Source organism: Gracilinanus agilis, chromosome 3 (genome assembly GCF_016433145.1).
Source record: "Gracilinanus agilis isolate LMUSP501 chromosome 3, AgileGrace, whole genome shotgun sequence".
NCBI classification, from domain to species: domain Eukaryota; kingdom Metazoa; phylum Chordata; class Mammalia; order Didelphimorphia; family Didelphidae; genus Gracilinanus; species Gracilinanus agilis.
In genome coordinates, this window is record NC_058132.1 from 593,657,325 (window position 1) to 593,681,302 (window position 23,978).

General features: G+C 37.0%; 1 protein-coding gene across 2 annotated transcripts in view; it reads left to right on the plus strand.

Annotated features, from left to right (window-relative positions):
- Positions 1–7,273: 7,273 nt before the first annotated feature.
- Positions 7,274–23,978, plus strand: part of CBY2 (chibby family member 2) — a 35,752-nt gene continuing 19,047 nt past the window's right edge. Inside the window, exons 1-2 of one of the 2 annotated variants that reach the window (XM_044667444.1) lie at positions 7,274–7,348; positions 15,305–15,409. In XM_044667444.1, coding sequence (XP_044523379.1) covers positions 7,274–7,348; positions 15,305–15,409 — 180 coding nt within the window. The remainder of the gene's footprint in view (positions 7,349–15,304; positions 15,410–23,978) is intronic. The other variant, XM_044667445.1, reaches the window with a different exon arrangement.

Below are 23,978 nucleotides of genomic sequence, written 5' to 3' on the forward strand. Positions count from 1 at the left end.
ATTAAGAAGTAACTAATGGGCAATTAATTTAAGGGATTATACACTTAGCTAATTTGATGATTTTTAATTTTGGTTAGATTAAAATGTACAGGATCACATAAATCACTATTAGACTGGCCCTAATAAGCGAAACCCTCAATTTTCTACTTGTCACTCAGAAATGGAGTAGAGGGCTGGCTCATCATTAACACATATCCCCATATGAAGCCTCTTTAGAGACTCAGACTGGACATATGATTCCTACTCTTGTCACTACCCTGCTAATTATTTTCTTACAACTATTTTTTTTTTTTCAGTTTGGTCCTGGTGACCCTATTTGACTTTCTCACGCAGAAAAGCTTCTTTGACAGTGAACATCCCTGACACTCAGTGTCTTCCAAGGGAAATTTCTTCTTGGATCCACAAACCAAAAAGGATCAAATCTGGAAGAGGACAGTCAAAACCTGCAAAGTCTGGTTGGTTTCTGAGGTCAGGTCCTGATCTAAGAAAGGTCATACTAGGTTGGGATGTTTAACCTAGAGATATATTTCAAGGGGGCTATAAAATTTAGATAAAGAAAAAATGCATCTTTAATTGTACTTTTAATAGAATAGAGCATTTATTTCAATTATGAATTGAACAAAAATATTATTCTGAGAAGGGGTCCATAGTTTTCTCCAGCCTGCTGAAGGAATCCATGGTATCAAAGAACCCCTGCTCCAGGGAGATCCTAGAACAGGGGTCGGCAAAGCATGGCTCTCGAGCCATACCTGGCTCTTTTGAGGGCCAGATATGGCTCTTTCTGCAGGAGCCATAAAGTCAATTTTTTTTCAGGCGCTGTTACAGGAGTGCGCACTGTGAGCACTATACGGCTCTCACGAAATTACATTTTAAAAAATGTGGCGTTTATGGCTCTCACGGCCAAAAAGGTTGCCGACCCCTGTCCTAGAAGATTTTGACAACTAGAGACTCTCCCTAGACTCTACTCTCAAGTGTCTCCAGGTGTGGGCTGTTCACTGTAAGGTTTACTAGCCTATGCACTGTCTCAGCCTCAGCAAGGAAGACTTGTTATAGGGATGCTCCTTGTTTCTTCAGATGGTTAAGTAGTACTTTTCTTAGCATCTCTACTCTCCCTCTCTCTGCTAACTCCTTCCCCCCTGCTTTCAAATGTGCAGGGGTCCTCCTTTCCTTTGACCTATTCCTTTTTATGTACTCTATGCTCCTGTCAAACTGTTCTTTGAACTCATCCTATCTCCTCCTTCCCACACACATCTGGGCAACTCATCCTTCACATCTGAGGTTGCACTCTCTTCTTCATCTGCCCCTGTGGAAATGCTTCCAAGGCAAAGGTTCTTAACTTGTGGTCTGTATAGATTTCATGGAGACTATATGGAACTTGGTTTGGAGAAACTTTTTCAATGAAACCATAACTATGCCTCACAGCTGAAAGTGATCTCTCATCAAATTTGTTTCTCTCCATCCAGGACTCTGCTTTGTCTCTATTGCATTCACTTTTATGTTACATTTATTTATGAATGTGCCCAATTTCTTGTTTTCGATTGTAAGTTCCATAAACTTAGAGAGTTCTTGATCATTGTATCTCCAGCATTATGTATAGTGCCTTTCACATAGTAGGTACTTAATAAAGAGATGTTCAGGAATGCTGAACTGAAAATTAATCTATTTTTCTTTTTCTTTTTTAAATGTTTTATCTTTCTTGTATTTTAATTACAAATTTCCACATACGTTTTCCAAAGTTATATAATTCATTTTGTCTTCCTCCTTTCTTCACTCCTCTCTCCCAAAGTTGACAAGCAATTTGATCTGAGTTATATATGTATTATCACACAAAGCATGCTTCCATTTTATTCACTGTGTAAATAAATAATTTTATAAAACCAAAACCTCAAACATAAACCCAAATAAACAAGTGACAAATCATATGTTTTCATCTGCATTTATACTCCCACAGTTCTTTCTTTGGAGGTGGATGGCATTCTTTTTCACAAGTGCCTCAGAATTGTTCTGGATCATTGTCTTTCTGTTAGTAGCAAAGTCTATCACACTTGATCATTCCACAATATTTCATTTACTGCATGTAATGTTTTCTTGGTTCTGCTTATTACACTCTGCATCAGTTCACATAGGTCTTTCCAAGTTCTTTCTGAAATCATTCTGTTCATCAGGAACTGAAACTTAAGAAAAAATCTTTTTTTGGCTCTGCTGTCCCCTCTTACTATCATTTTATAGTTTTCCTTCCTTTTGTAGCCAAAATCCTTAGGTGGATTTGAAACTGATTGAATAAATACCCATAACTAAAACTTATGGAAGTTAAGTGGCTCTATTAATAAGAGTGCTGAACTTGGAGTCAGGAATATTTGAATTCAAATCCTGTCTCAGACACTTCTGTTAACCTCTTTCAACCTGTAAAATGGGGATAATAATAGCATCTGCCACCCATGGTTTTTGTGAGGATTAAATGAGATAATATTTGTAAACTCCTTAGCAGATTTTAAAGCACTATGTGAATGCCAGCCTTCATTATTGCTATTATTAATTTTTAATAATAATTTATTAAGTTATAATAATAACAGGAAAGTCAATAATTGAACCATGCCAACTTCAAAGGTCTTTTGTTTTAGGGGACTTCCCAGGGCTCTATTTTTTTTAAACCCTTACCTTCTGTCTTGAAGTCAATACTGTGTATTGGCTCCAAGGCAGAAGAGCGGTAAGGGTAGGCAATGGGGGTCAAGTGACTTGCCCAGGGTCACACAGCTAGGAAGTGTCTGAGGTCAGATTTGAACCTAGGACCTCCCTTCTCTAGGCCTGGCTCTCAATCCACTGAGCTACCCAGCTGCCCCTCCCCCACCAGGGCTCTTAAGGAGCCACTTTGCACAGGCTTATGAAAGCCAATTGTTAAATTTTCTGTGTGAGCAATACACATCAGCATTACACATGGGAAAATGTGAGTACTATAGATGCAACTTGAAAATGGACCCAATGTACCTTTTCCCCCCTCATTGTTAAACATTTACCAGAATATTCCCAGGAATTAACTGCCAAAATTACTTACCATCTATATTCATTATTTACCTTATGTATACAAGGTTATCTGTTATTTGGTATACATTGTCTCTTCTACTAGCATATGAACTTCTTAAGGACAGGGATGGTTTTCTCAGTGCTTTACTCTACTGGAGTCAAACTCAAATAAAAAAGGATCCCTTTCCTTAGAGGGATTTACTTACTTACCCCTATTTACTTAGAAAACCACAAATTAACATTATTTAGGTTGTATTCTATTTTATTTTTTGTTAAATATTTCCCAATCACATTTTAATCTGATTCAGCACACTCAGGAATTTTGGTAGCCAATTGCATCCTGCCAAACATTAGATAGAAACTTCTTCTTTATGTAGTTCCTAAAGCATAATAAAAATTTAATAAATACTTTACTTATTGGTTGATTGAGAGTAGAGTACCCAAAGAATCTCCCGTTGGTCCTGTGCTGTTGAACTCTTTTATCACTGACTTGAATGAAGAAATAAATGGAATACTTGGCAAATTTGTTGATTTTCCATAACTGGAAGAGATAACTAACATTTTGGACAAAGATTAGAATCCCAAATGCCAATCTAACAAACATTTTTAAGTGACTACTATGTGGAAGACTGTCATTGGAGATACAAGCCATTTACATACTATTGGTGACATACAAGTGAACAGATAAATAGATACCTAATAATTTTGAAAAGTGAGACTGTCCAAAGTCTGGAACATAGTTAAATCAGCAAACATTTTTAAGAACATACCATATGTTAGACATAGTAAGAAGTGCTAGAAATATAGATATAATCAAAAAGACAGTTGCTGCTCTCAATAGGCTTACAGTCTAATGGGGGAAGACAATTCATGAAAGGAAGCTTAAAAGAGGGGGCAGATGAGGAGGTAAAGGGATAGAGAGGAGGGAGGGGAAGATAAAGGTACTCAGTATGAGTGGCATAGTAGATAAAGTCATGAGGAGATGAGTTGGATGTGCAGCTTGGAGAAGGATAGTCATAGCTAGCCTAGGTGTTTTTTCCCTTAAAGTAGAGGTTTTAGGAGGACTCAGTCAATCAGAAGAAGATGCCAAAAGGACAGAGGGTATTTTCCATGGGGAGGTTATTGAAACATGAGAGAGAAAGATTAGAGAGTTAGAAATACAGTCTAGAGAGAAGTGGTCTCATCACTGGAAGCATTCCAAGCAAACACTTGATGGACTCTTTGTTAAGAATGCTGTGAAAGGAAGTCAGCTGGGTGGCTCAATGGATTGAGAGCTGGACCTAAATATGGGAGGGCCTGGGATCAAATCTGACCTCAGATACTTCCTAGCTCTTTGACTTTGGGCAAATCACTTAACTCCCATTGCCTAGCACTTACTGCTCTTCTGCCTTGGACCTCATATACAGTTTTAATTCTAAGATGAAAGGTAAGGTGTTTTTTTTTAAGAATGTTGTAGAAATGAATCCTATCAAGGTAGACATTGGAAAAGGATGTACTCACTTAGAGCACCTGTGATTCTTTGACTTAATGAATGATTTATATTCTACATCCTCCTCTTTCACACTATGAACTTTCAATCTGCAGTATGACTTCCCTTTTCACTGCTCTGTTCACTGATGGTCTTATCAAATTCTCTATTTTTTTCTACTTTAGCAAACATTCCTTCTTTGTTGGCTAGAATTAGGTTCAGCGTAGCAATTCTCCTTGTCTTTTGATATACCATTTTCTTTTCTTTTTATTAATGTATTCAATTTGACAAAAATGTATACATAAACTGTATCTTTTGTGTGTTTACTTAGTTCTTTCTCTGGAGGTAGCCATTCACCATTTGATATAATTTTGAAGAATGAAATGATCATTATTGCAAGGAAGGGACTGCTCTGTTCTTGGCAGAGAGAGCTCTAGAAAGGTATCACTAGGATATCATTCTTCCATTCCATGCTTGTACTTCATTCTTCAAACTTGACTATTTCCTTCTTCCACCCAGTGGTCTGAAGAACCACAACAACAGTGCTTCCATTTTTCCTTCCAAATGTTCCTCACCTCTGGTTTTTAAAAATTTCCTCTCATTAGTATAACTTCACTGTCTCTTCCTCAGTAGAGAAGCACAGAATCTCATAGCCAGAAGGAACTTTAGAGGACATCTGGTTCAAACCATATTCAAAAAGGAATCTCCATTATAACATCTTTGACGGGTAGTCATCCTGCCTTCTTTTGTACACCTTCATTCATGAAGTATCCACTGTCTCCTAAGGTAGAGCACTCTGCTTTGGGACAATTTAGTCATTAGGAAGTTGCCCCTTATATCCAGCCTAAACTTATTTCTCTTCAATTTCTATCCATTGCTCCTAGTTTTCCCTTCTATGGTCAAGTGGAATAAGTTAAAATCCTATTTCACATAACAGTCATTCAAGTATTTGGAAAACATCTGTCCTATGCCCTCTTTGCCTCCCCTTCCCAATATATTTTTTCTCTCAGCTTAAAATCCCTAGTTACAATGATAGATTAATCCTTTTTATATCATGGTCTTCAATCTCCTCAGCATGCTGGTTGCTTTTTCTTCTCACTTCAGTCTACTTTTTCAGTGGTTTTACTAAAATGTTATGCCCAGAACTGAACATATGGCCTTTACTTCTATTACTACTATTATTACTATTGCTACTATTGCTTCTACTACTATTCTACTCCTCCTCTTCCTCCTCCTTCCTCTACTACTCATACTACTAACTACTACTGCTGCTGCTGCTGTTACTAACACTTCTACTACTACTGCTACTGCTACTGCTACTACTACCATTATTACAATTGCTGCTGCTGCTATTGCTGCTACCTTTATTTATTCTATTCTTTAATATTTGCAAAGTGCTTTACAAATACTATTTTTATCCAGACCTATACCCCAGGAGATAGGTGCTATTATTATTCCCATTTTTACTGATGAAGAAACTAAGACCAAGGGAAGCTTACCCACAGGGGTCCCACAATCAGTAAGTGTCTGAGACCAAATTTACCTGACTGCATGTTACACACACACACACACACACACACACACACACACACACACACACACACAAATGATTCAACCCTTAATTCTGTACTTTCTGGTTCTATCACCAATTTTTGTATATACATACCTAAGGCAACCTAGAATATGTGAGGTGAGGTAGAGAGTAGAGTCAAGGATATTCCAGTGTTTGTGAACCTGGGAGATGATGGTACCCTTAGTTTCAATAGTAAAATTCTGAAGAAGAATGTGTTTTGGGAGAAAAGAAAATAATTTCTATATTGGATGTATTGAATTTAAGAAGTCTATATTACATCTAATTTGAAATGTCCATTAGGCTGTTGGTGATGGGCTCAAGATCTCCCTAATTAGAAGCTCCATAAAGTTGGGGACTATGACTTGTACTTTCTCTGTATTCTATGTAATGCTTATTGTCATGGTACTGAATATGTGGTCATCTACTACATTGATTAATGAGTTTGACAAGATTAAACTTGGTTATTAATTATATAGTGGAGCCAGTCTACCCTCCCATAATCTTAGCATATCCCCTATACAGCTGCTAAAAAGGAAATTTAAAATCTCAGTAGAAACAGGTATTTCCCACTGATCTCTTTAAAGAACCCTTGTCTTTGATTTACTAGTCTGTTTATTGTAGATCTGACCATTAGAGAGTTGTGATTGTCTTCCCCTAGGTCTTCCTGGGCTTAAGACTACATGACTCCAAGTCCTCTCTGGCCCTGAATTTCTATAATTCTATTATTAAGTAACCTCACAACTGAAGGGCTTGAATGGAGCAGTATGTTTCTCTCTCCCTGACTGATTAATTGAGTAGGGAGGTGAAGGCCTGGAAGCTTGAGAAGCCCCGGGCTTTGTTGCAAAGCCCAATTACCCATTAGTGTGTTAGACTTCTGTATTTTAGTTAGGTTTAGAACCTTTCCTGAACTAACCACCTGCAAGTGATGTAAATAAAGATTCCCACATAATAAATAGGCTTTAGATATATGAGGTGGCTGAGGGGGAAATATTGTCCTTTTCCAGTGTGACTGGCAGCAGGGATGACCAAACTAGAGGGGAGGCCATTTGTTGGGGCTGATTATGTGTCACACTGCTCTGCTAAACTGTGTAGACAAAGCCGGCCAAGGACAATTTACTTGTCTGCCTATCACCAAACTGAAATGTCATATTTGTGTCTGTGAGGCTCTGAGGAAAACAGTGTGTCCTGAGAAAATGTGGTAGTTGTTTGTGATGTCACCTGTGGAATGTTCTGAGTGCTTTGGAGACCAACTTCTACATAGATCCTACACCTGGAACTTCTCTTTGGTATGATTTTATCTTTCCTTTTGAAAAAAAAAGAGAAAATCTAAAACATGAGCTTGTAGGCATCAATTTAGCTGCTCCAAAACATTAGAAGAATAGTGGAAAAGATGGGCCCTAATGGCATTTCCCAAACCTTATGCCATGGAATTCTAGTGTTCTAACTGAAAGGACCATAGACAGCTATAAGAACATATCAATGCTGGTGACATTTAAAAATTTTTTTATTATACATGATGATTAAAAAAATAAGCTTACTCCCCACCAAAAGTTAGCACCCAACTTTCCCTAAACTTTGCCTTTTTTTTCCTGGGGTATGCTATCCCCCTCCTCTCTCCCCAGGTCTCCTGGACCAGCCTTTACAATTGTATTCATGTATTTCATGCCTCAAAGCAGTCTGTGACTGAATCATTTTAGGAAATGCTGTTCTAGACCATCTGGTTATTTGAAACCAGAGGATGAGGTAGGTAGACTGATGTACGTGTTCTTTTGAACTCAGATTTGCTTCCTTGGGGCATAAATGATTGAGAGTGTTGATGGTAAGCAAAAGGGCATAAGAGTTACATTCTTCTTTTCTGTTATGGGGAACTCAGGTTTGAATGTGGATATGGAAGCAAAGCATATCATACTTGGTCCATGGAGCATCTCTCCTGGCCAGATTAAAATTCTGCAGGGGATAGGAAGTGGAGGGAGAGGTTCTAGATCTGAGAAGCTTTTGGGTTCCTACTATGATTGACATGTCAAAGATGAATTCAGTACATGGTTTTTAGTTGAAGACACTGACTTGTCTTCCAGAATTATAGTGTGGTGTCAGGAATATTATCAGGATGAGCCCTAGCTCTCTCTGCCTCTAGTTAGCTTTATAGCCTTGAGAAAGTGACTAAATCTTAGCTTCCTCATCTGTAAAATGGGGGAGTTAGTCCAGAGCAGTGGTCCCCAAAATAGAGACATTGGAATGACCTTAAGGGGGGGGATATGATGAGCCTAAATGGTAAGTTGATTAGTTTCAATCACTGAGTGGAAAGATGGGTCCCATCCCTGCCTCCAACAGCACCCCTCCTCTAGCTGATAGTGAGGTTTGTCTCTACATAATTTAACCTCTTCCTTTAATACTTTCCCAAGTAACTTTACTGATCCCATTACAACTCTGGTCTTCAGTGACTGCACAGAGTGTGTTAATCCCTCTAGGACATTCTAATATTACTAATACAATACATTATTGAATATAATAGTATAACTTAGCTTCTGATCTAGACACCAGGCAGTATCTGTGCTGGCAAAGCTCCACTCCTCCTTACCATTCATTTTCTTCACCCGAAATCCTCTAGATTGTGGTCAGAGCCTCTGAGCTCTGAGGAAAAGTAAATATGCACTATCCACCACCATTGCACATCCTTTTCACTGGGGAAGAGTCAGTAGCATAGAATGAACAGATATAGGTGGATTATAAAGACATTTATCCTTTGTTCCCAAGATACTTCTTTTTGAACTTCCCTATTTCTGGGGAGGGCATCATCATACTTCCTGACACCCAGGTTCTCAACCTCCATCTTATCCTTGACTTTTCATTCAATCTGTTTTCATTCAAACTGTTCTGTTCAAACTTACCAACAATCTCTTAATTGCCAAATTTGATGACCCTTTTTTTTCTCCAGTCCTCTTCTCTGATCACTGTGACCATGTTACCACTCCTCCTTGTCCTAGATACTTATTCTCTTCTTTGGGTTCTCCTGACACTGCCCTTTCTTGATACTCCTATCTATATGGCCACTCCTTAATCTCCTTTACTTGTTTGTTATGTCACACTCCCTAACAATAGGTATTCCCTAACACTCTGTCCTGGATCCTCTTTTCTCTATGCCCTCTTACTTGGTAGCCATATCAGTACCTATATCAATTTCTGTATGTGGATGACTCTGATATATATGTATATATTATATAATATCTAGTGATATATGCGATATAATATATATATATATAACATATTACATCTAGTCATAATAATTCTCCTGACTCTAGTCTCACATCATGAAGTACCTATGAGATATTGTGATGTACCACAGGCATTTCAAACTCAACATGTCCAAAAGAGAATTCATTACTTTTCCCCCTTCATCTACCTATCTTCTGAAATTCCCTATTTTCATTGAGCATACAATTTCATCCAGTTAGTCACTCAAGTTCTCAACTTTGGTACTATTTTTTCCTTCTTACTCTCTCTCTCACCCCAGATATTCAAATTGTGCCATTTTACCTCACAATATGTTTTGCATTTTTCTTCTTCTCCCTACTCATACCACCATTACTGTAGCTCAATGCCTCATAATCTCTCACCTAAACTAAAGTAATAGTTTCCTAACTTAGTCTCTTTGCTTCAAGTCTATCCCCTTTCTAATAAATCCACAACACAGGAATCAAGGTGATTTTTTTCTTAAAACTGTAGGTTTGCCAATGTCACTTCTTTCTCTCTATATTAACTCCAGTGGCTCTCTATTGATTTCAAGATAAAATATCATTTTATTGTGTCTCATCCTTTAACCCTGCTCTCTCCTCAGGCCCCTAAGATTGTCTCTGTGGTGTCATCTTTGACCTCTCACTTTCACTCATCCCACACATGAATATATTGCCAAATCTTGTTTTCCCTTTTGCAATATCTCTCACGTAGTATATTCCCTTTTCTCTCTATTCACTCACCCATCACCCTAGTTAAGACTTCATCACTTTTTCCCTGGATTGTTTCAACAACCTTATTAGTTTTCCTGTCTCAAGTCCCTTCTTAGTCCCACCCATCCCCCATTCAGCTGTCAAAATGATTTTTCCAGAGCTTCTACATCAGCTTATGTTCCTCTCCCTTTTTTCCCCTCATTAAATCCAGTGGCTCCCTATTATCTCAAGGATCAAATATAAAATCCGCAGGCATTTAAAACTCTTCATTACCCAGTCCCTCTCTACATTTCTAGTCTTTTTTATATTTAAGTCACTCAACATTCTATGACTTAGCTATATTAATCTACTATCTGTTCCTCACATACAGTACTTCATCTCTCTAGAGTCTTTTTATTTGAGATGGTTGACCCCTAGGCTTAGAATGTTTTCTCATCCCCTCTTTATCTTGGCTTTTTCAAGATTCAACTTGGGGCAGCTTTCACATCTGACTTCAGACACTCCAACTATGTGACCCTGGGCAAGTCACTTAGCCTTAATAGCTTAGCCTTTGTTGTTCTTCTATCTTCGGATTGATACCAAGACAAAGCAGGGGCTTAAAAAAAAAGATTCAGCACAATTCCACCTTCTGCAGGAGATCCTTCCTGGCCCTCTTAGCTGTTAGTGCCTACCTCTCTAAGATGACCACATGTTTACTCTGTATATGTCTTTTAGTACACAATTATGTACATGATGAGCGCCACATAAGAATCTGAACTTCTTGGGGGCAGGACTATTTTTGCCTGCCTTTGTATCCCTAATAAGTGCTCAATAAATGCCTTTTTGATTAACTGACTAATGTATATAATTATCGGTATTATAGTATATGTATATAATTTATAAATAGATAATTATATGGGGACATGACCAGAAATTTTTTATTGATAGAAGTTTGGAAATTGCTGGGCTAGATAAACTTAATTTAAAAATATAAATGTTTTCTCTTAACATTTTTTAAACATCACCAGTCTGTCCTAGTGATAACCCCTCTCATAATTACCTTTCCTTATAACAAAGGAAAATTAAGTAAAACCCATCAACACAACATCCCCCTGTAGAGGGCATATCTGACATGCCTTATTTCTTACCCAGAGTCCATCACTTCTCTGCCTTTAGACAAGAGGCATGTTTCATTGGCTATAAAGATGTTCTTTATAGTCCCCTGCCGGCTCTAAATTTCTATCACCTGATGAAATGATCCACCATCTCAAAACAGTTATCTGAGAATTGAGAGAGAGGGTTAAACTGCTCCTTAGCCTAAATACAATGGAATGAATATATGTGAAGACATTTTAGGAGACACAAGGTAAAGCTAATGTTCTTGGGACCACAATTTTGACTGGTCAAGGCAACAGTCACTGTCTCCGTGTCTACTTACCAAAGACAAAGAAGATGGGGCTTATAAATTCTTTTGGCAATTGCCAGAAGAACAAAGACTAGTGAGCTGATAAAAAGTGTGAGAGAAGCTTTCAGTTCCTGGTTCTTGATTTGCCAGATTGTTCTTCATTTTGTTGCTGGTAGAGGCTACCAGATGTTTGGATTGTCTCCTGTTGCTATGTCACAATGGGGGCTACCATATTCTCTTGTTGTTGCCTGCCACCCTGTTTGCAAGCTTCAGCCATTCAGGCTGAAATGTGGAGTTAAAGAAGGCGAATGTGGAGGTAAAGCCTAAAATGTTTGATATAGGAATAATTAGGGGCAGAACAGCTTTTCAGTGGGCAGAAAGTAACTTCTAAAGGCAACCTGCCCAGAGAATTTTCAGAAGGAAAGTAGAAAATAGGAAGGAAATGATAGGAATTCCCTCTCTTAGTAGAAGCAATTGTAACAATTTGGAGCAAGAGTGACCAGTGGGACTTCACAACAGGCCAACAGAGGATTGGAGATTCAGGACCCTCAGATCCAGATTGTATTTACAACCTCGTATTGAGCAGTCAATTTTTTTTCCTTCATTTTTTTACTTAAAACCCTTACTTTCTGACTTAGTAACAACTCTTAGATAGAAGGGCAAGGGCTAGGCAAAGAGGGTAAGTGACTTTGTCCAGGGGGGGTCACGTTTGAACCCAGGTCCTCCCAGCTCCAAGTTTGGCATTTTATACACCATGCCGCCTAGCTGCCCCTGAGCAGTCGATTTTGTATCAACTTGCTGATTATATCTAGATTTAAATGTTTCTCCTTATTAAAAAAAGGCTGCTTCTGGTGGTGGAATTACAACAATTAATAATTATAATCAATAATAGTAATATTAATAATATAAATTATAATTATAATTATAAAATATGAGTACAGGAAGATTAAAGTTTAGAATTTGTATACAAGTAGTTTTTTGGTGGGCTGTGGGTGGCTTATAGGGGTGACAAGCAGCTTTTGGAAAAATCTATTCCTGTTAGTGATTCTTTTGGGTTCCTGTCCATCTACCCTAGTAATGCTCTCTATGTTAATATTTAAGAGGGGTAGCATGGTGTGATGGATAGAGAGCCAGCCTGAGAATCAGGAAGTCTTTGAGACAGGTTCAAATCTACCTTCTGACACAAATTGATGGTGTAACCCTGGGCAAGTCACTTAACTTTTCGGTATCCCTGATGGGAACAACTCTCTTAAATTGCTGACCAAGAGAATGTCCCCTCAGTCTCAAAATATATGTATGCGTTCACACACACACACACACACACACACACACACACACACATTTATTAACAAGTGACAAAAGTACAAGATAGGAAGAAAGGGAAATGATTTGCTTTTGAAGAGTTTTTATCTGCAAGAGCTTTCCTGGATGGCAGTCACTTCACAGATTGTAAGGACTCAAGATTGATGGATGATGTTGTAAATGGTTAGAGAGGCAGAAATGGGAAGTGGAGGCAGAAATTGGGAGAGAGAATATTCACCAAATTTGATCTTGCGCTTTAGAGTGGAGGTGGGGGGCAGTGTTTGTTCCTTTTCAGCCCAGTAGAGGTGTGTATGGGGGATTAAGACAGGGACACATAGATTGTTTTCTGGTGATATGTTTTGAAGATATCGGGATACCACCTTCTTGAGGGCTCATTGGCTGAGGGGACAGGGTGATGTCCTAGGAATTAAGTGTTCTATTCCTATGTTACCCAATTCCTATTTTGATAAATTGGAGATAAGCTGCCCTCTTGCTATGTAAGGAATACTTCTAGAAAAGAGAAGTTATTCTTTTCTGAAGTGCTTTGAATTACTACTACATTTAAGCAAAAAAATTGCCTGATGTATTGAAAAGAGCTGGAATTTCCAGTTCTGGTTCCATCAACAGCTAGTTCTGTGGCTTTGGGCGCATAAGTTCATCTCAGAGTCTTACAGTTCCCCATTTGTAAAATGAAGGAGCTGGGCTACATCAGGAGTCAGGAATTTTTTTTGAATAGGAGAAAAAGAATTTATTTTGTAAGATGAATATAGTTTTTCCGAAAAGTCACATTTTTTTTGTCTATACACATCATAGAGTCATAGATTTAGAACTAAAAGGGAACTTATATGCCATTTTGCCCAACTTCTCATTTTACAGATGAAGAAACTGAGGCCCAGGCTTAATGACTTACCCCAAGGTCACACAGGTTGCAAAGCCTAGGATTCAAACCCAGGTCCTATGATTCTAAATATAGCAACCTTTTTTTTTTTTTTTTTTTTACTGTCCCATGCATGGCTCAGTTCAGATGCCACCTCTTTCCTGATTCTTCTAGTAATCAGTCTTTGCTGCCTCAAATTATTTTTTATTTATTGAACTATTTAAATGAATAATTTTTATTTTTAAATTTAGTTTAAATTAATTATATATAATTATGTACATAAAATTATAAATATATAATAAATACAATTAAATAAGTTTAAATAAAACTGTTTAAACCCTTTCCTTCCTTTAATCCCCCAGCAAAATGTCAACTCTGTGAGGTACGGGACTATTTTACCTTAAATTGTTTTAATCCCAGCAATTAGCACAGTGATATACATAATAAGCACTTAATAAATTTAATTTAATTTAACTCCTGTAGATATTTAATTAATTAATTAAATTAAAATTAAATTAAATTAAGTTGTAGATATAGTATATATGCATGTATATACACATACATTTATGTTATATATGTGTGTGTATATATATATAAATATGTATATAAATATAATGAATTTTGTTGTCAGAGGTTTTGTACTAATCTCATCCATTTATTGTTGTTCAGTCACGTCTAACTCTTTGTGGTCCAACTTAGGGTTTCTTGGCAAAGATACTAGAATGGTTTGCCAATCTCATCTGTGTTGGTTTAAATATTATTTATATATATGTATATTGATATTGTTGCTTTATTTCATTTGTACATGACAACTCATTGAGCCAGGAAGTTGTGGGTTCAGACTCATCTCTGACACATTCTGCCTGTATGACTTTAGGCAAGTCACATAACATCTCAATGTACCCAGGCAATTCTCTAAGACCAAAAGTGCAGAATAGAGATCTCTATCTTGGATTGGTAGAAGAGCTTCCTCCTACCGAGATGAAGCCAAAGATCTGGTAAAAACCAAGCAACAGACAAACAAAAAGCCCTCTGAACAAACACACAGTCATAGTTGTTTATTGTTCAGTCATGTAGGACTCTTTGGGACTCTATGCATGCTGATGCTGTCCATGACATTTTCTTGGAGACTGGGGTGGTTTGCCATTTTCTGCTCCGGTGGATTAAGGCAAACAGAGGTTGAATGACTTGCCCAAGTCACAACTACTGAGCATCTGAAGTCAAATTTGTATTCAGGTCTTCTTGACTCAAGACCCAGCACTCCACCCCACTGAGCCTTTTGGCTGCCTTGTAGATATAATATAAGATCAAAGAATAATTATTACTTTACTTTAATGATTTGAACTAAAACATAGATATAGGCTCACTTATTTTATCCATTCATAGAGAGCCCATTGCTCCCCAACCAGAACCCTGTCTCTCTGGTTGTATCTCTTGTTAGAAGGAAAGTTAGATTTCCCATTCCTCCCTTTAACCAAACCACCTAGGAGTTATTTAGCCACAGGACCTCTTATTTAACCCACAGATTTTTATATTATCATAACACTCCATACACAGGACTTCTAAGGGGCGGGGGGAGGTTTCTCTCTAGTTGTAACTTCACACATAGGACCTTCTCTGGTTGTATCTCCACACATAACCCTCCAAGGGAGGTCCTTCTATCTTTCCGGTTGCATCTCCACTTATAGGACCTCTAAGGGGGACCCTTCTATTGTGTCTGGTTGTGTCTTCACAGAGAAAACAAATTTCCCTCTTTAGTCACTTCTACTACTCTGCTTCAAAGCGCTTCCAGGACATTAGGAAGTCTACGTACCATGGTGGAGAAAGCCCTGGCTTTCTGGTAAGCAGGTTGGAATTCAAATCCTATCTCTGACATTATTTCTTTTGTGACCTTAGGCAAGTTGCTAGTCTCCCTAGACCTCAATTTCTTCCCTTGTAAAATGCAAGGGTTGAACAAAATGGCTTTTGAGGTCCTGGGCAGCTTTAGATCTATGGTCTGCCCAGTGGAGCTTTAAGAGGGTGGGAGAGTCCACTGTTTTGTCAACAGGATTTATAGGACTTGTGCTCCATTTTACCATTCAGGTGCCTCTGGGTCTATAGCCCATCAGATCTTTTCTTTCTCCTCTATCACATTGCAAATTCACATACTTTGCTATTTGTTATCACCTCTAGGTCTATTCAGGCTTTATTGATTTCCACTTTTTCTTTCTCACATTAAATATTTGTGTTTCTGATTTATTTCCCCCCAGTGCATTGACTCACAGTATTTTTTTCCCAAGCTGTCATTGTTATTTCTTGCCTGGATGTCTGACCTGTGAGTTCCCTTTGTAGACAGCAGTTTCAGTTATTTGCAACATTTCCCAATTGGAGGAGGCTCTGTGAATTTCATTAAAGCACTGTTTACTCCTCGATCCTTAATGAAGATTCTAAATAAAATTGGAATGAACACAACCAGTTCTCCCCTTCCAGGCTGCTTCATGACACATTTCCATTTCTCATTACCCTTTGTTTGTGCCTGTCCTTCAGATACCGTTGAGTCCCCCTGACAGTACTCATATCCATGCCAATTTAAATAAATGTTTGGAGTGAGATTTCATGAGATTCGGTGTCAAATGCTTAACTAAAACTACAATATATGACATCTCCTTCATCCTCTGTCTGCTTATGTTGTAACTCTATGAAAAAACATACTCTGTAATCAAATTTGTCTTCCTGGGATTTATGAACACATGCCGTTTATTGCCTATTACCCTTCACATGTCTGTAAATTGTTTTCTTCTGCTAATATAGACTTGTACCAGGAGCCAAGTTAGATTTAAAGACTTGTGTTAAGGGAGGATTTCTCTCTTTTTTTCCTATCTGGAGTGAAAACTGCTACCATATTTGGTTTTTCCTTCTGGGTTCCCAGCCCCTCTAGTTCAATAGTATAATTTTATTGAGTTTATTAGACACGGACATGTAGTGTGTTTTGCACTGCGAATGAAAAGATGAAAAACAAATCATGATCTCTGCCCTCAAAAGGTTTTATAGTCTAGTAGAGGATGTAACATCTCCCCATTAGTATATCATATTAGTATGATATGGAATTTCAGATTCAGAAGGGAATCTCAGGAGTTCTCTAATCTTTTTATTAAGTGCCTTTTTTTTTTAAATGGAGACTTGTGATATCCGGGATATTTTGTTGTTCAGTTGTTTCAGACTCTTCATCATCCCATTTGTGGCTTTCTTGGCAAAGATATTGGAGTGGTTTGCCATCTCCAGCTCATTTTTAAAGATGAGGAACTAAGGAAAACAAGGTTAAGTGACTTGCCCAGGTCACACAGCTAGTAAGTGTTTGAGGGCAGATTTGAACCCAGAAAGAAGATGAGTCCTCTTGATTCCAAGCTTGGGCCACTAGCCATTGTGCAATCTTGCTGCCCTCTTGGCATGAGTAACTCCCAATGGGATAAAACTCCAGCAAAGCAGATGAACAATTTAATACTACTTTTTTTATTTTAGACTAAAAAGATTTGAACTGTGGTTCAATAAAATCTCTGACAAACGGTCATTCAGCTAATTTTTAGAGGCTTTTGAAGACTACTTGTTGAGATAATCCATTCCACTTTTGGAAAGCTCTAATTGTTAGGAAGTTTTCCCTTTCATTGAGCCCAATATTCTTCTTTTCAGGTGAAATGTAGTAGGAACAATCCAAAGTGCTCTAGGGAAATTTTAGAAGGAAGACATTGCTTTCATGGAGGTTGGAGAAAGGGTGTTGGTGAAGAGAGGGCTTCCTAGAAGAAGAAACATCTGAACTCTAGAACTCAAAATCATTTAAATGAACAAAGAGGGAGTTCTAGGCACAGGCCATATGAATTGCATAAATGCATGGAGGTAGATGCTACTAAGGATCTGTGACTTACAGAAAGTATTTTCTTGAGGGGGAAAAAAAAAAGAAATGATGCATTTAAAACACACATATACTTCCAAAGTACCATGCCAGTGATTTTCAAACTTTCTGAATCTAGAATAGCCCTTAAAACTTAAAAAAAAAAATCCCCAGCCTGGAATGCCACTCTGAGAGGACACAGAGGTTCAAAGTAGTAGAATATAGACCTAGAAGAAATAGATCTTTCTGGACTTCAGATTCTTTTTTTTTTTTTTAAACCCTTGTACTTCGGTGTATTGTCTCATAGGTGGAAGAGTGGTAAGGGTGGGCAATGGGGGTCAAGTGACTTGCCCAGGGTCACACAGCTGGGAAGTGGCTCAGGCCGGGTTTGAACCTAGGACCTCCTGTCTCTAGGCCTACTTCAGATTCTTTTAAGGAACTCTCAAGATGTGTACTTTATAGAATGAAGATAGAAAGCTGCTGAATTCTAGCATCTCTTTTAGAGGGATACTGCAATGTGACTACCATTCTAGTCTGTTAAAAATGTTTTGAAATACAATAGAGGATGTATGTAAAATGAAGTTTTAATGTAAATTCAAAGGTAGCAAAAAATACAGTTGACCCTTGTCCTTTCCCTAATTAACTTTGCCTATATTAGATATCAAGGACTTCTTGATGTCTCTAATAAATGGATGAAAAATGGGACATTGTTGGGAATTGGGACATCAAAAATGCCATGATATTTTAAAATATAGGGGATTTCATTGGAATGGGTATTCCCTTTATTATTTGGGCTACACTTTTACCACATCATAATGGACAGTTTCATGAGTTGTGGGAAAAAGAAGTCATTTCCTGGCCAACTTTTGAAAGTAAATCATTCTTTCAGAACTTGGTTTGGTCCCCAGACAAAAACTCATAACTCAGACTATACTTTTGAACCCTTTTAATTTGGGGAGTAGGACCTGGTAGACTTTGTATTCTATTGCAGGCAAAGCCTTGAGGCTTAAGTAACCCAGAATTCCTTGCATATCACAAGGGACTCATATTCAGAGTATTTTGATGAAAGAGAAGTTGGCCAAATTGAAATAAATGAATGATTCATTTCATAGATGAATGAATGAACAAATGACAATGCCATTGTCTTTCAAGGAGTTTGTAGGGTAATTAAGGCAGAAAAAAAGAGGGAGCAAGGTGATTCAGGGGATAGAAAGCCAGGCCTGGAGATGGAAGGTCCTGGGTTCAAATTTGACCTCAGACACTTCCTAGACATGTGACTCTGGGCCAAATCACTTAATTTCATTTGCCTAACATTAACCACTATTTTGTCTTGGAAGTGATACTTAACATCAATTCTGAGACAGAAGGTAAGTGTTTTTTTTTTTAATAGTCATAAGAGTAATTATAAAGCTGCAATGGAAAGAATATTCTATTTGGAATCAAAAGGCCAGGGCTTCAAATTCCATCTCTGCTACTTATTATCTCTGTGACTCTGAGCAAGGCTTCAGTTTTCTGTAAAATTGAGGGTTAAGACAATAAAGTATCCATTATTTGGCTATTACATATCAGGCACTCTGATAGATTCTGGGAACATGAAGACAAAAATGAAATATTTCTGCCTTCAATAATCTTCTTATTCTAACTTCTACTGTTTTTCTACATATTGATAAATATGTTTATATGTGGCATTTGCTAAAAATTCAATCACTCTACATTGCTATGGTGATGCTGCATATGTACATACATACATATATACATATACACATATATTAGAACATATGGAAATGCCCATTTAATTTGATTTGATTTGGTGACTGTTCAGTTCAAGATAAAAAACAAACAAAAAATATTTTTAAAGATCTTTTATTTTTAATTTTTAAAATCTATACTTTTTTATTTTTTATTTTGAAAATCTACACCTTTTTTGTTTTTAAAATCTATACCTTGCAAAAAGCAGTAACATGAATGGATACTTAGGTGGCTCAGTGGATTGAGAGCCAGACCCAGAGAGAGGAGGTTCTAGGTTCAAATCTAGCCTCAGACTCTTCCTAGCTGTGTGACCCTGGGCAAGCCACTTAACTCCCATTGCCTAGCCCTTACTGCTCTTCTGCTTTGGAAACCATCCTAAGATAGAAGGTAAGAGTTTTAAAAAAAAGTCATAACAGAAAAAAGGACCTTGAATTGGAAGAGACCTTAAAGAATGTCTAGTCCAAACCCCTCATGTCACAAAGCATAAATTGAGGACCTAGACAAGTGAATGACTTTGCCTAAGGTCACGCCAAGCAATCAGCAGCTAAGCCTGATTTGGACCCAAACTGACTCCCAAACCAATGCACTTTCCATTGCCCTCCACTTTCTCTCTAAGAGCAAAAAAAGAATTTGTCTTGACTTCCCTGGTCAACAGAGTTTTTTACTTTTTTCTCCTTTCTTTCTTTCATGATCATTCTCCATTTTTTGAACACAACAAATGAAAATACAGGGTAAAGTTGTATAGGAAGGGATGGATTTGGATTCAGGAAGATCTGAATTAAAAATTTAGCCTCTGGGGCCTAGAGACAGGAGGTCGTAGGTTCAAATCTGGCCTCAGATACTTCCCAGCCGTGTGACCCTGGGCAAGTCACTTGACCCCCATTGCCTAGCCTTTACCACTCTTCTGCCTTGGAGCCAATACACAGTATTGACTCCAGGACGGAAGGTAAGGGTTAAAAAAAAATTTAGCCTCTGATACTTTTCCTAAGTCTCTGAACACCTCAACTAATTCTCTAAATCATGTCATAGGTACAGACTGGTTTGGTGGAAAACATTCCCCCATCAAGGAAATCATAGATCCTTGATTTAATCACAATTGCCTATTCCTTACTGCCGTTTTGCCCTGGAACTAATATTGATTCTTAGGCAGAAAATATGTGTGTGTGTATGTGTGTGTGTGTGTGTGTGTGTGTGTTTTAATGAGGTCAGTTCTAATTAGAGTTCAAGTTAAAACAGAAGTGAGTGAAATCACCATTTATGGAGCTGCTTAAGTCATAAGATTCATCATCATAAAAAATGTTTTCTAATTCTACACTTAAAATGAGCATTTTTATATACAAGTGGAGAAGATAATTCTTTTCCACTTTAAAAAAAATAATTTTCCTTGAGATTCTTGAGTTTCTTCTCTTCCTTCAGATAAATTTTGCTATTTTTTTGGTATCTCTAAAAATATACGTATATATTTTTAAAATCCATAACTTCTATGAATTGTCTCATAGGTGGAAGAGTGGTAAGGGTGGGCAATGGGGGTCAAGTGACTTGCCCCGGGTCACACAGCTGGGAAGTGTCTGAGGCCAGATTTGAACCTAGGACCTCCCATCTCTAGACCTGACTCTCAATCCACTGAGCTACCCAGCTGCCCCCTAAAAAATATTTCATGAATAATTTGATTGGTATGGAACATTTGAATTGGTAATAGCATTGCCATTTTTACCGTATTGGCATAACCTAATCATGAGCAATTAATTTTTCTCTGATTCTTTGTCTATTGTTATTTCTATAAAGGGTGTTTTGTGGTTCTAAATATGCACTGTTCTTGTGTGTCTAGTAGTAGGTAGATGGAAATATTTTGTGTATTCTGTAGCTATTTTGAATAAAATTTGGGGGTTTATTTTTCTTTCTATTCCTTTTGAATTTTATTAGTAGTTTACAAAAGAGATAATGATTTTATTTGGGTTAATTTCATATCTTGCTAAGTGAATCATTAAGGTTCTATAAGTAGAGCATAGTATCTGCAAAATGTGATTTTATTGTTTCCTTTTTACCTTTGCTTATTCTCTCAATTTCTTTTTTCAATTTTTATTTCTATATACATGTATTTGTAGTATGCCAAATAATAGTGGTGACAATGGATAGCCTTGCTCTATGATCTTAGGATGGCTTTTCTCTATTGCATTTAATGGTGGCCCTTGCTTTTAAATAGATATCATTTGCCACGTTAAGAAAAGATCTGTTTATTCCTATGTTTTCTAATATTTTTAATAGAAGTTGGTATTGGATTTTTCAGAAGCTTTTCCAGCTGCTATTAATATAATCAGGTGGTTTTAATTATTTTGTTATTAATATGGTCCATTACCTTTATAGTTTTCCTTATACTGAACCAACCTTGCATTCCAGATATAAATCCAATCCCATCATAAATAATTGTTTAAAATGTTGTTGTAGCCTCTGTATTAATATTTTATTGAGCATTTTTGCACCATGGATCATTAGGGATATTGGTCTATAGTTTTCCTTCTCTGTTTTTCTTCTTTAGTTTGGCTATCAAGATCCAATACTCATGGTTATAGAGTTTGGTAGCATCCATCATTTGGGCCTGGGGCTTTTTTTCTTTGGGAGTTCATTTATAGTTTAATTCTTTTTCTGAAATTAGATTTTTGAAAGTCTCTACTTCTTGTTCTGTTAATATGCTATTACATATTTTTGTGAGCATTCATCCATTTCATCTAAGCTATTGATTTTATTGGCATATTATTAAGGATAATAATTTTGGATAATTTCCTTTATTTCATCTTTATACTGAATTCTTCCCCCCCCCCTTTTTGATATTGGTAATTTGATTTTCCTTTCTTTTAAAAAATCAGATTAGTTGATTATCTTATTTTTTAAAAGGGAAAAGAAGGAAATTAGCATCTTTTTAAGTACCTACTATGGGCTAGATATTGTGCTAATATTTTCTCTGTTAATCCTCATCACAACCCTGTGAAATAGATGCTATTATTATCTCCATTGTACAGCTGAGGAAACTGAGGTGACTAGCTAAAATAACTTACCCATAGTCATACAGCTAGTAAGTGTCTGAGGCTGGATTTGAACTCATAGCCCTGATTCCCAGTCCTGAATTTTATCCATTGTTCATTATTTATCTGTTGAATAGTATCTCTGGGGGCGGAGCCAAGATGATGACTTAATAAGTAGCAAAAGCTGGAATCCTTTTCAATGGTAGCTCTGGATTTTTTGTTGTTCTTAATCTCTTCTTTGGTTTCAAATTTTCTGCTATTGTGTTTAGGTTTTTTTTTTTGGTGGGGGGAGTTGCTTCTTTAGTGTTATTGTTTTTTAAGTTGCATTTTCAGTTCATTAATTTGTTTTTTCTCTTTTATTGATGAAAGTGTTTAGCTGTAGAAAATTTCTTCTAAGGACTACTTTGGCTGAAAATCCAAAGTTTTTATAAGTTGTCTCATTGATGCATTTTTTTTTTGAGCCTGGGTGTTCCTATTTCCCCCAGGCTGGAAGAGTGGGGGCCAGTAATGAATTTGATTCCCTTATTTATGAACATAGGAACTTTGACCTGTATAATTGGAATCTGAATCAATTTAAATCTTACAAACCTGACCTGGGCTCATTCACCCTTGCTTAGGCACACTCACATTGGTGGCTCTCAACTTCCTTGGGACTTAATATATTGATGCCTGATTTAGTCCAGAAACCTGATCAGCTTGGTCATTGCAACTCAGAACTTACAAATTCAAAAGATCTCCATAAATGTGTGCCACTAGTCCTGGCTGTTGTTTCCTTTATGAATTATCTTCCTTCTGTGATTTGTTCTTTGACTCACCATTTTTTTAGAACTAAAATAGTCTCTACGGGCAGGTAGGTGATTGTATTTATTAGAAAATAATTCTGAACCCTTGGAATCCATCTCCCAGAATTCTTTCCTCATCCCAAAATTCCTTTTTCCTTTTCGTTTATGTGAATCTTTACGTTATTGTTTATATAGTTCTTTAACTCCTCTCTTGCTCTTTTTTTTTCCTGCATGTGCAACTGGGAAGGTTGTTTTTTTTCTCTAGCTTTTTATGTTAGTTATTATTAATAAATCTTATTAAATATAATACTTTGCATATAGTGTATATTAATTTTGAAACTTACATGATACATGATAGAGTCACTAGAAAAACAATTTCCAGTTTTGGTGGGTGGATCATGAAGTAGGGATAAAAAAAACCCACCTATTATCAAATTCTGGACAAGGGGAAGAGGACAGTAGAGCAGACACAGAACTTTTACTAATGTTGTGAACTCTTTCTCTCCTCCTTTTTTGTAAAGAGGGAGAAGAAATAGTATAAGGATATAAAGAAAATACACAGTGGGCAGTTAGGTGGCTCAGTGGATAGACTCCCTGTGCCTGGAGTCAGGAAGACTTATCCTTTTGAGTTCAAATATGATCTCACACATTTACTAGCTGTTGTGTGATCCTGGGTACTTAAGTGACTTAAACCTCTTGCTTGCCCCAATTTTTCCTCATCTGTAAAATGAGCTAGAAAAGGAAATGGTAAACCATTCCAGTATCTTTGCCAAGAAAAACCCAAATTGGGACACAAAGAGTTGGACTGAACAGATAACAAAGTAACAAATAACAAAGTAGTCTCTAATTTTTAAACCTTTCTTTACCTTTTTAAATATAATTTTCATTTCATTTTGATCAGTAAAGGTAAACAAATATTTAATAGCTCTGCTTTTCTGCATTGGTTTTTGAAATATTTTATCTCCTAATACATGGCCAATTTTTGTATAGATG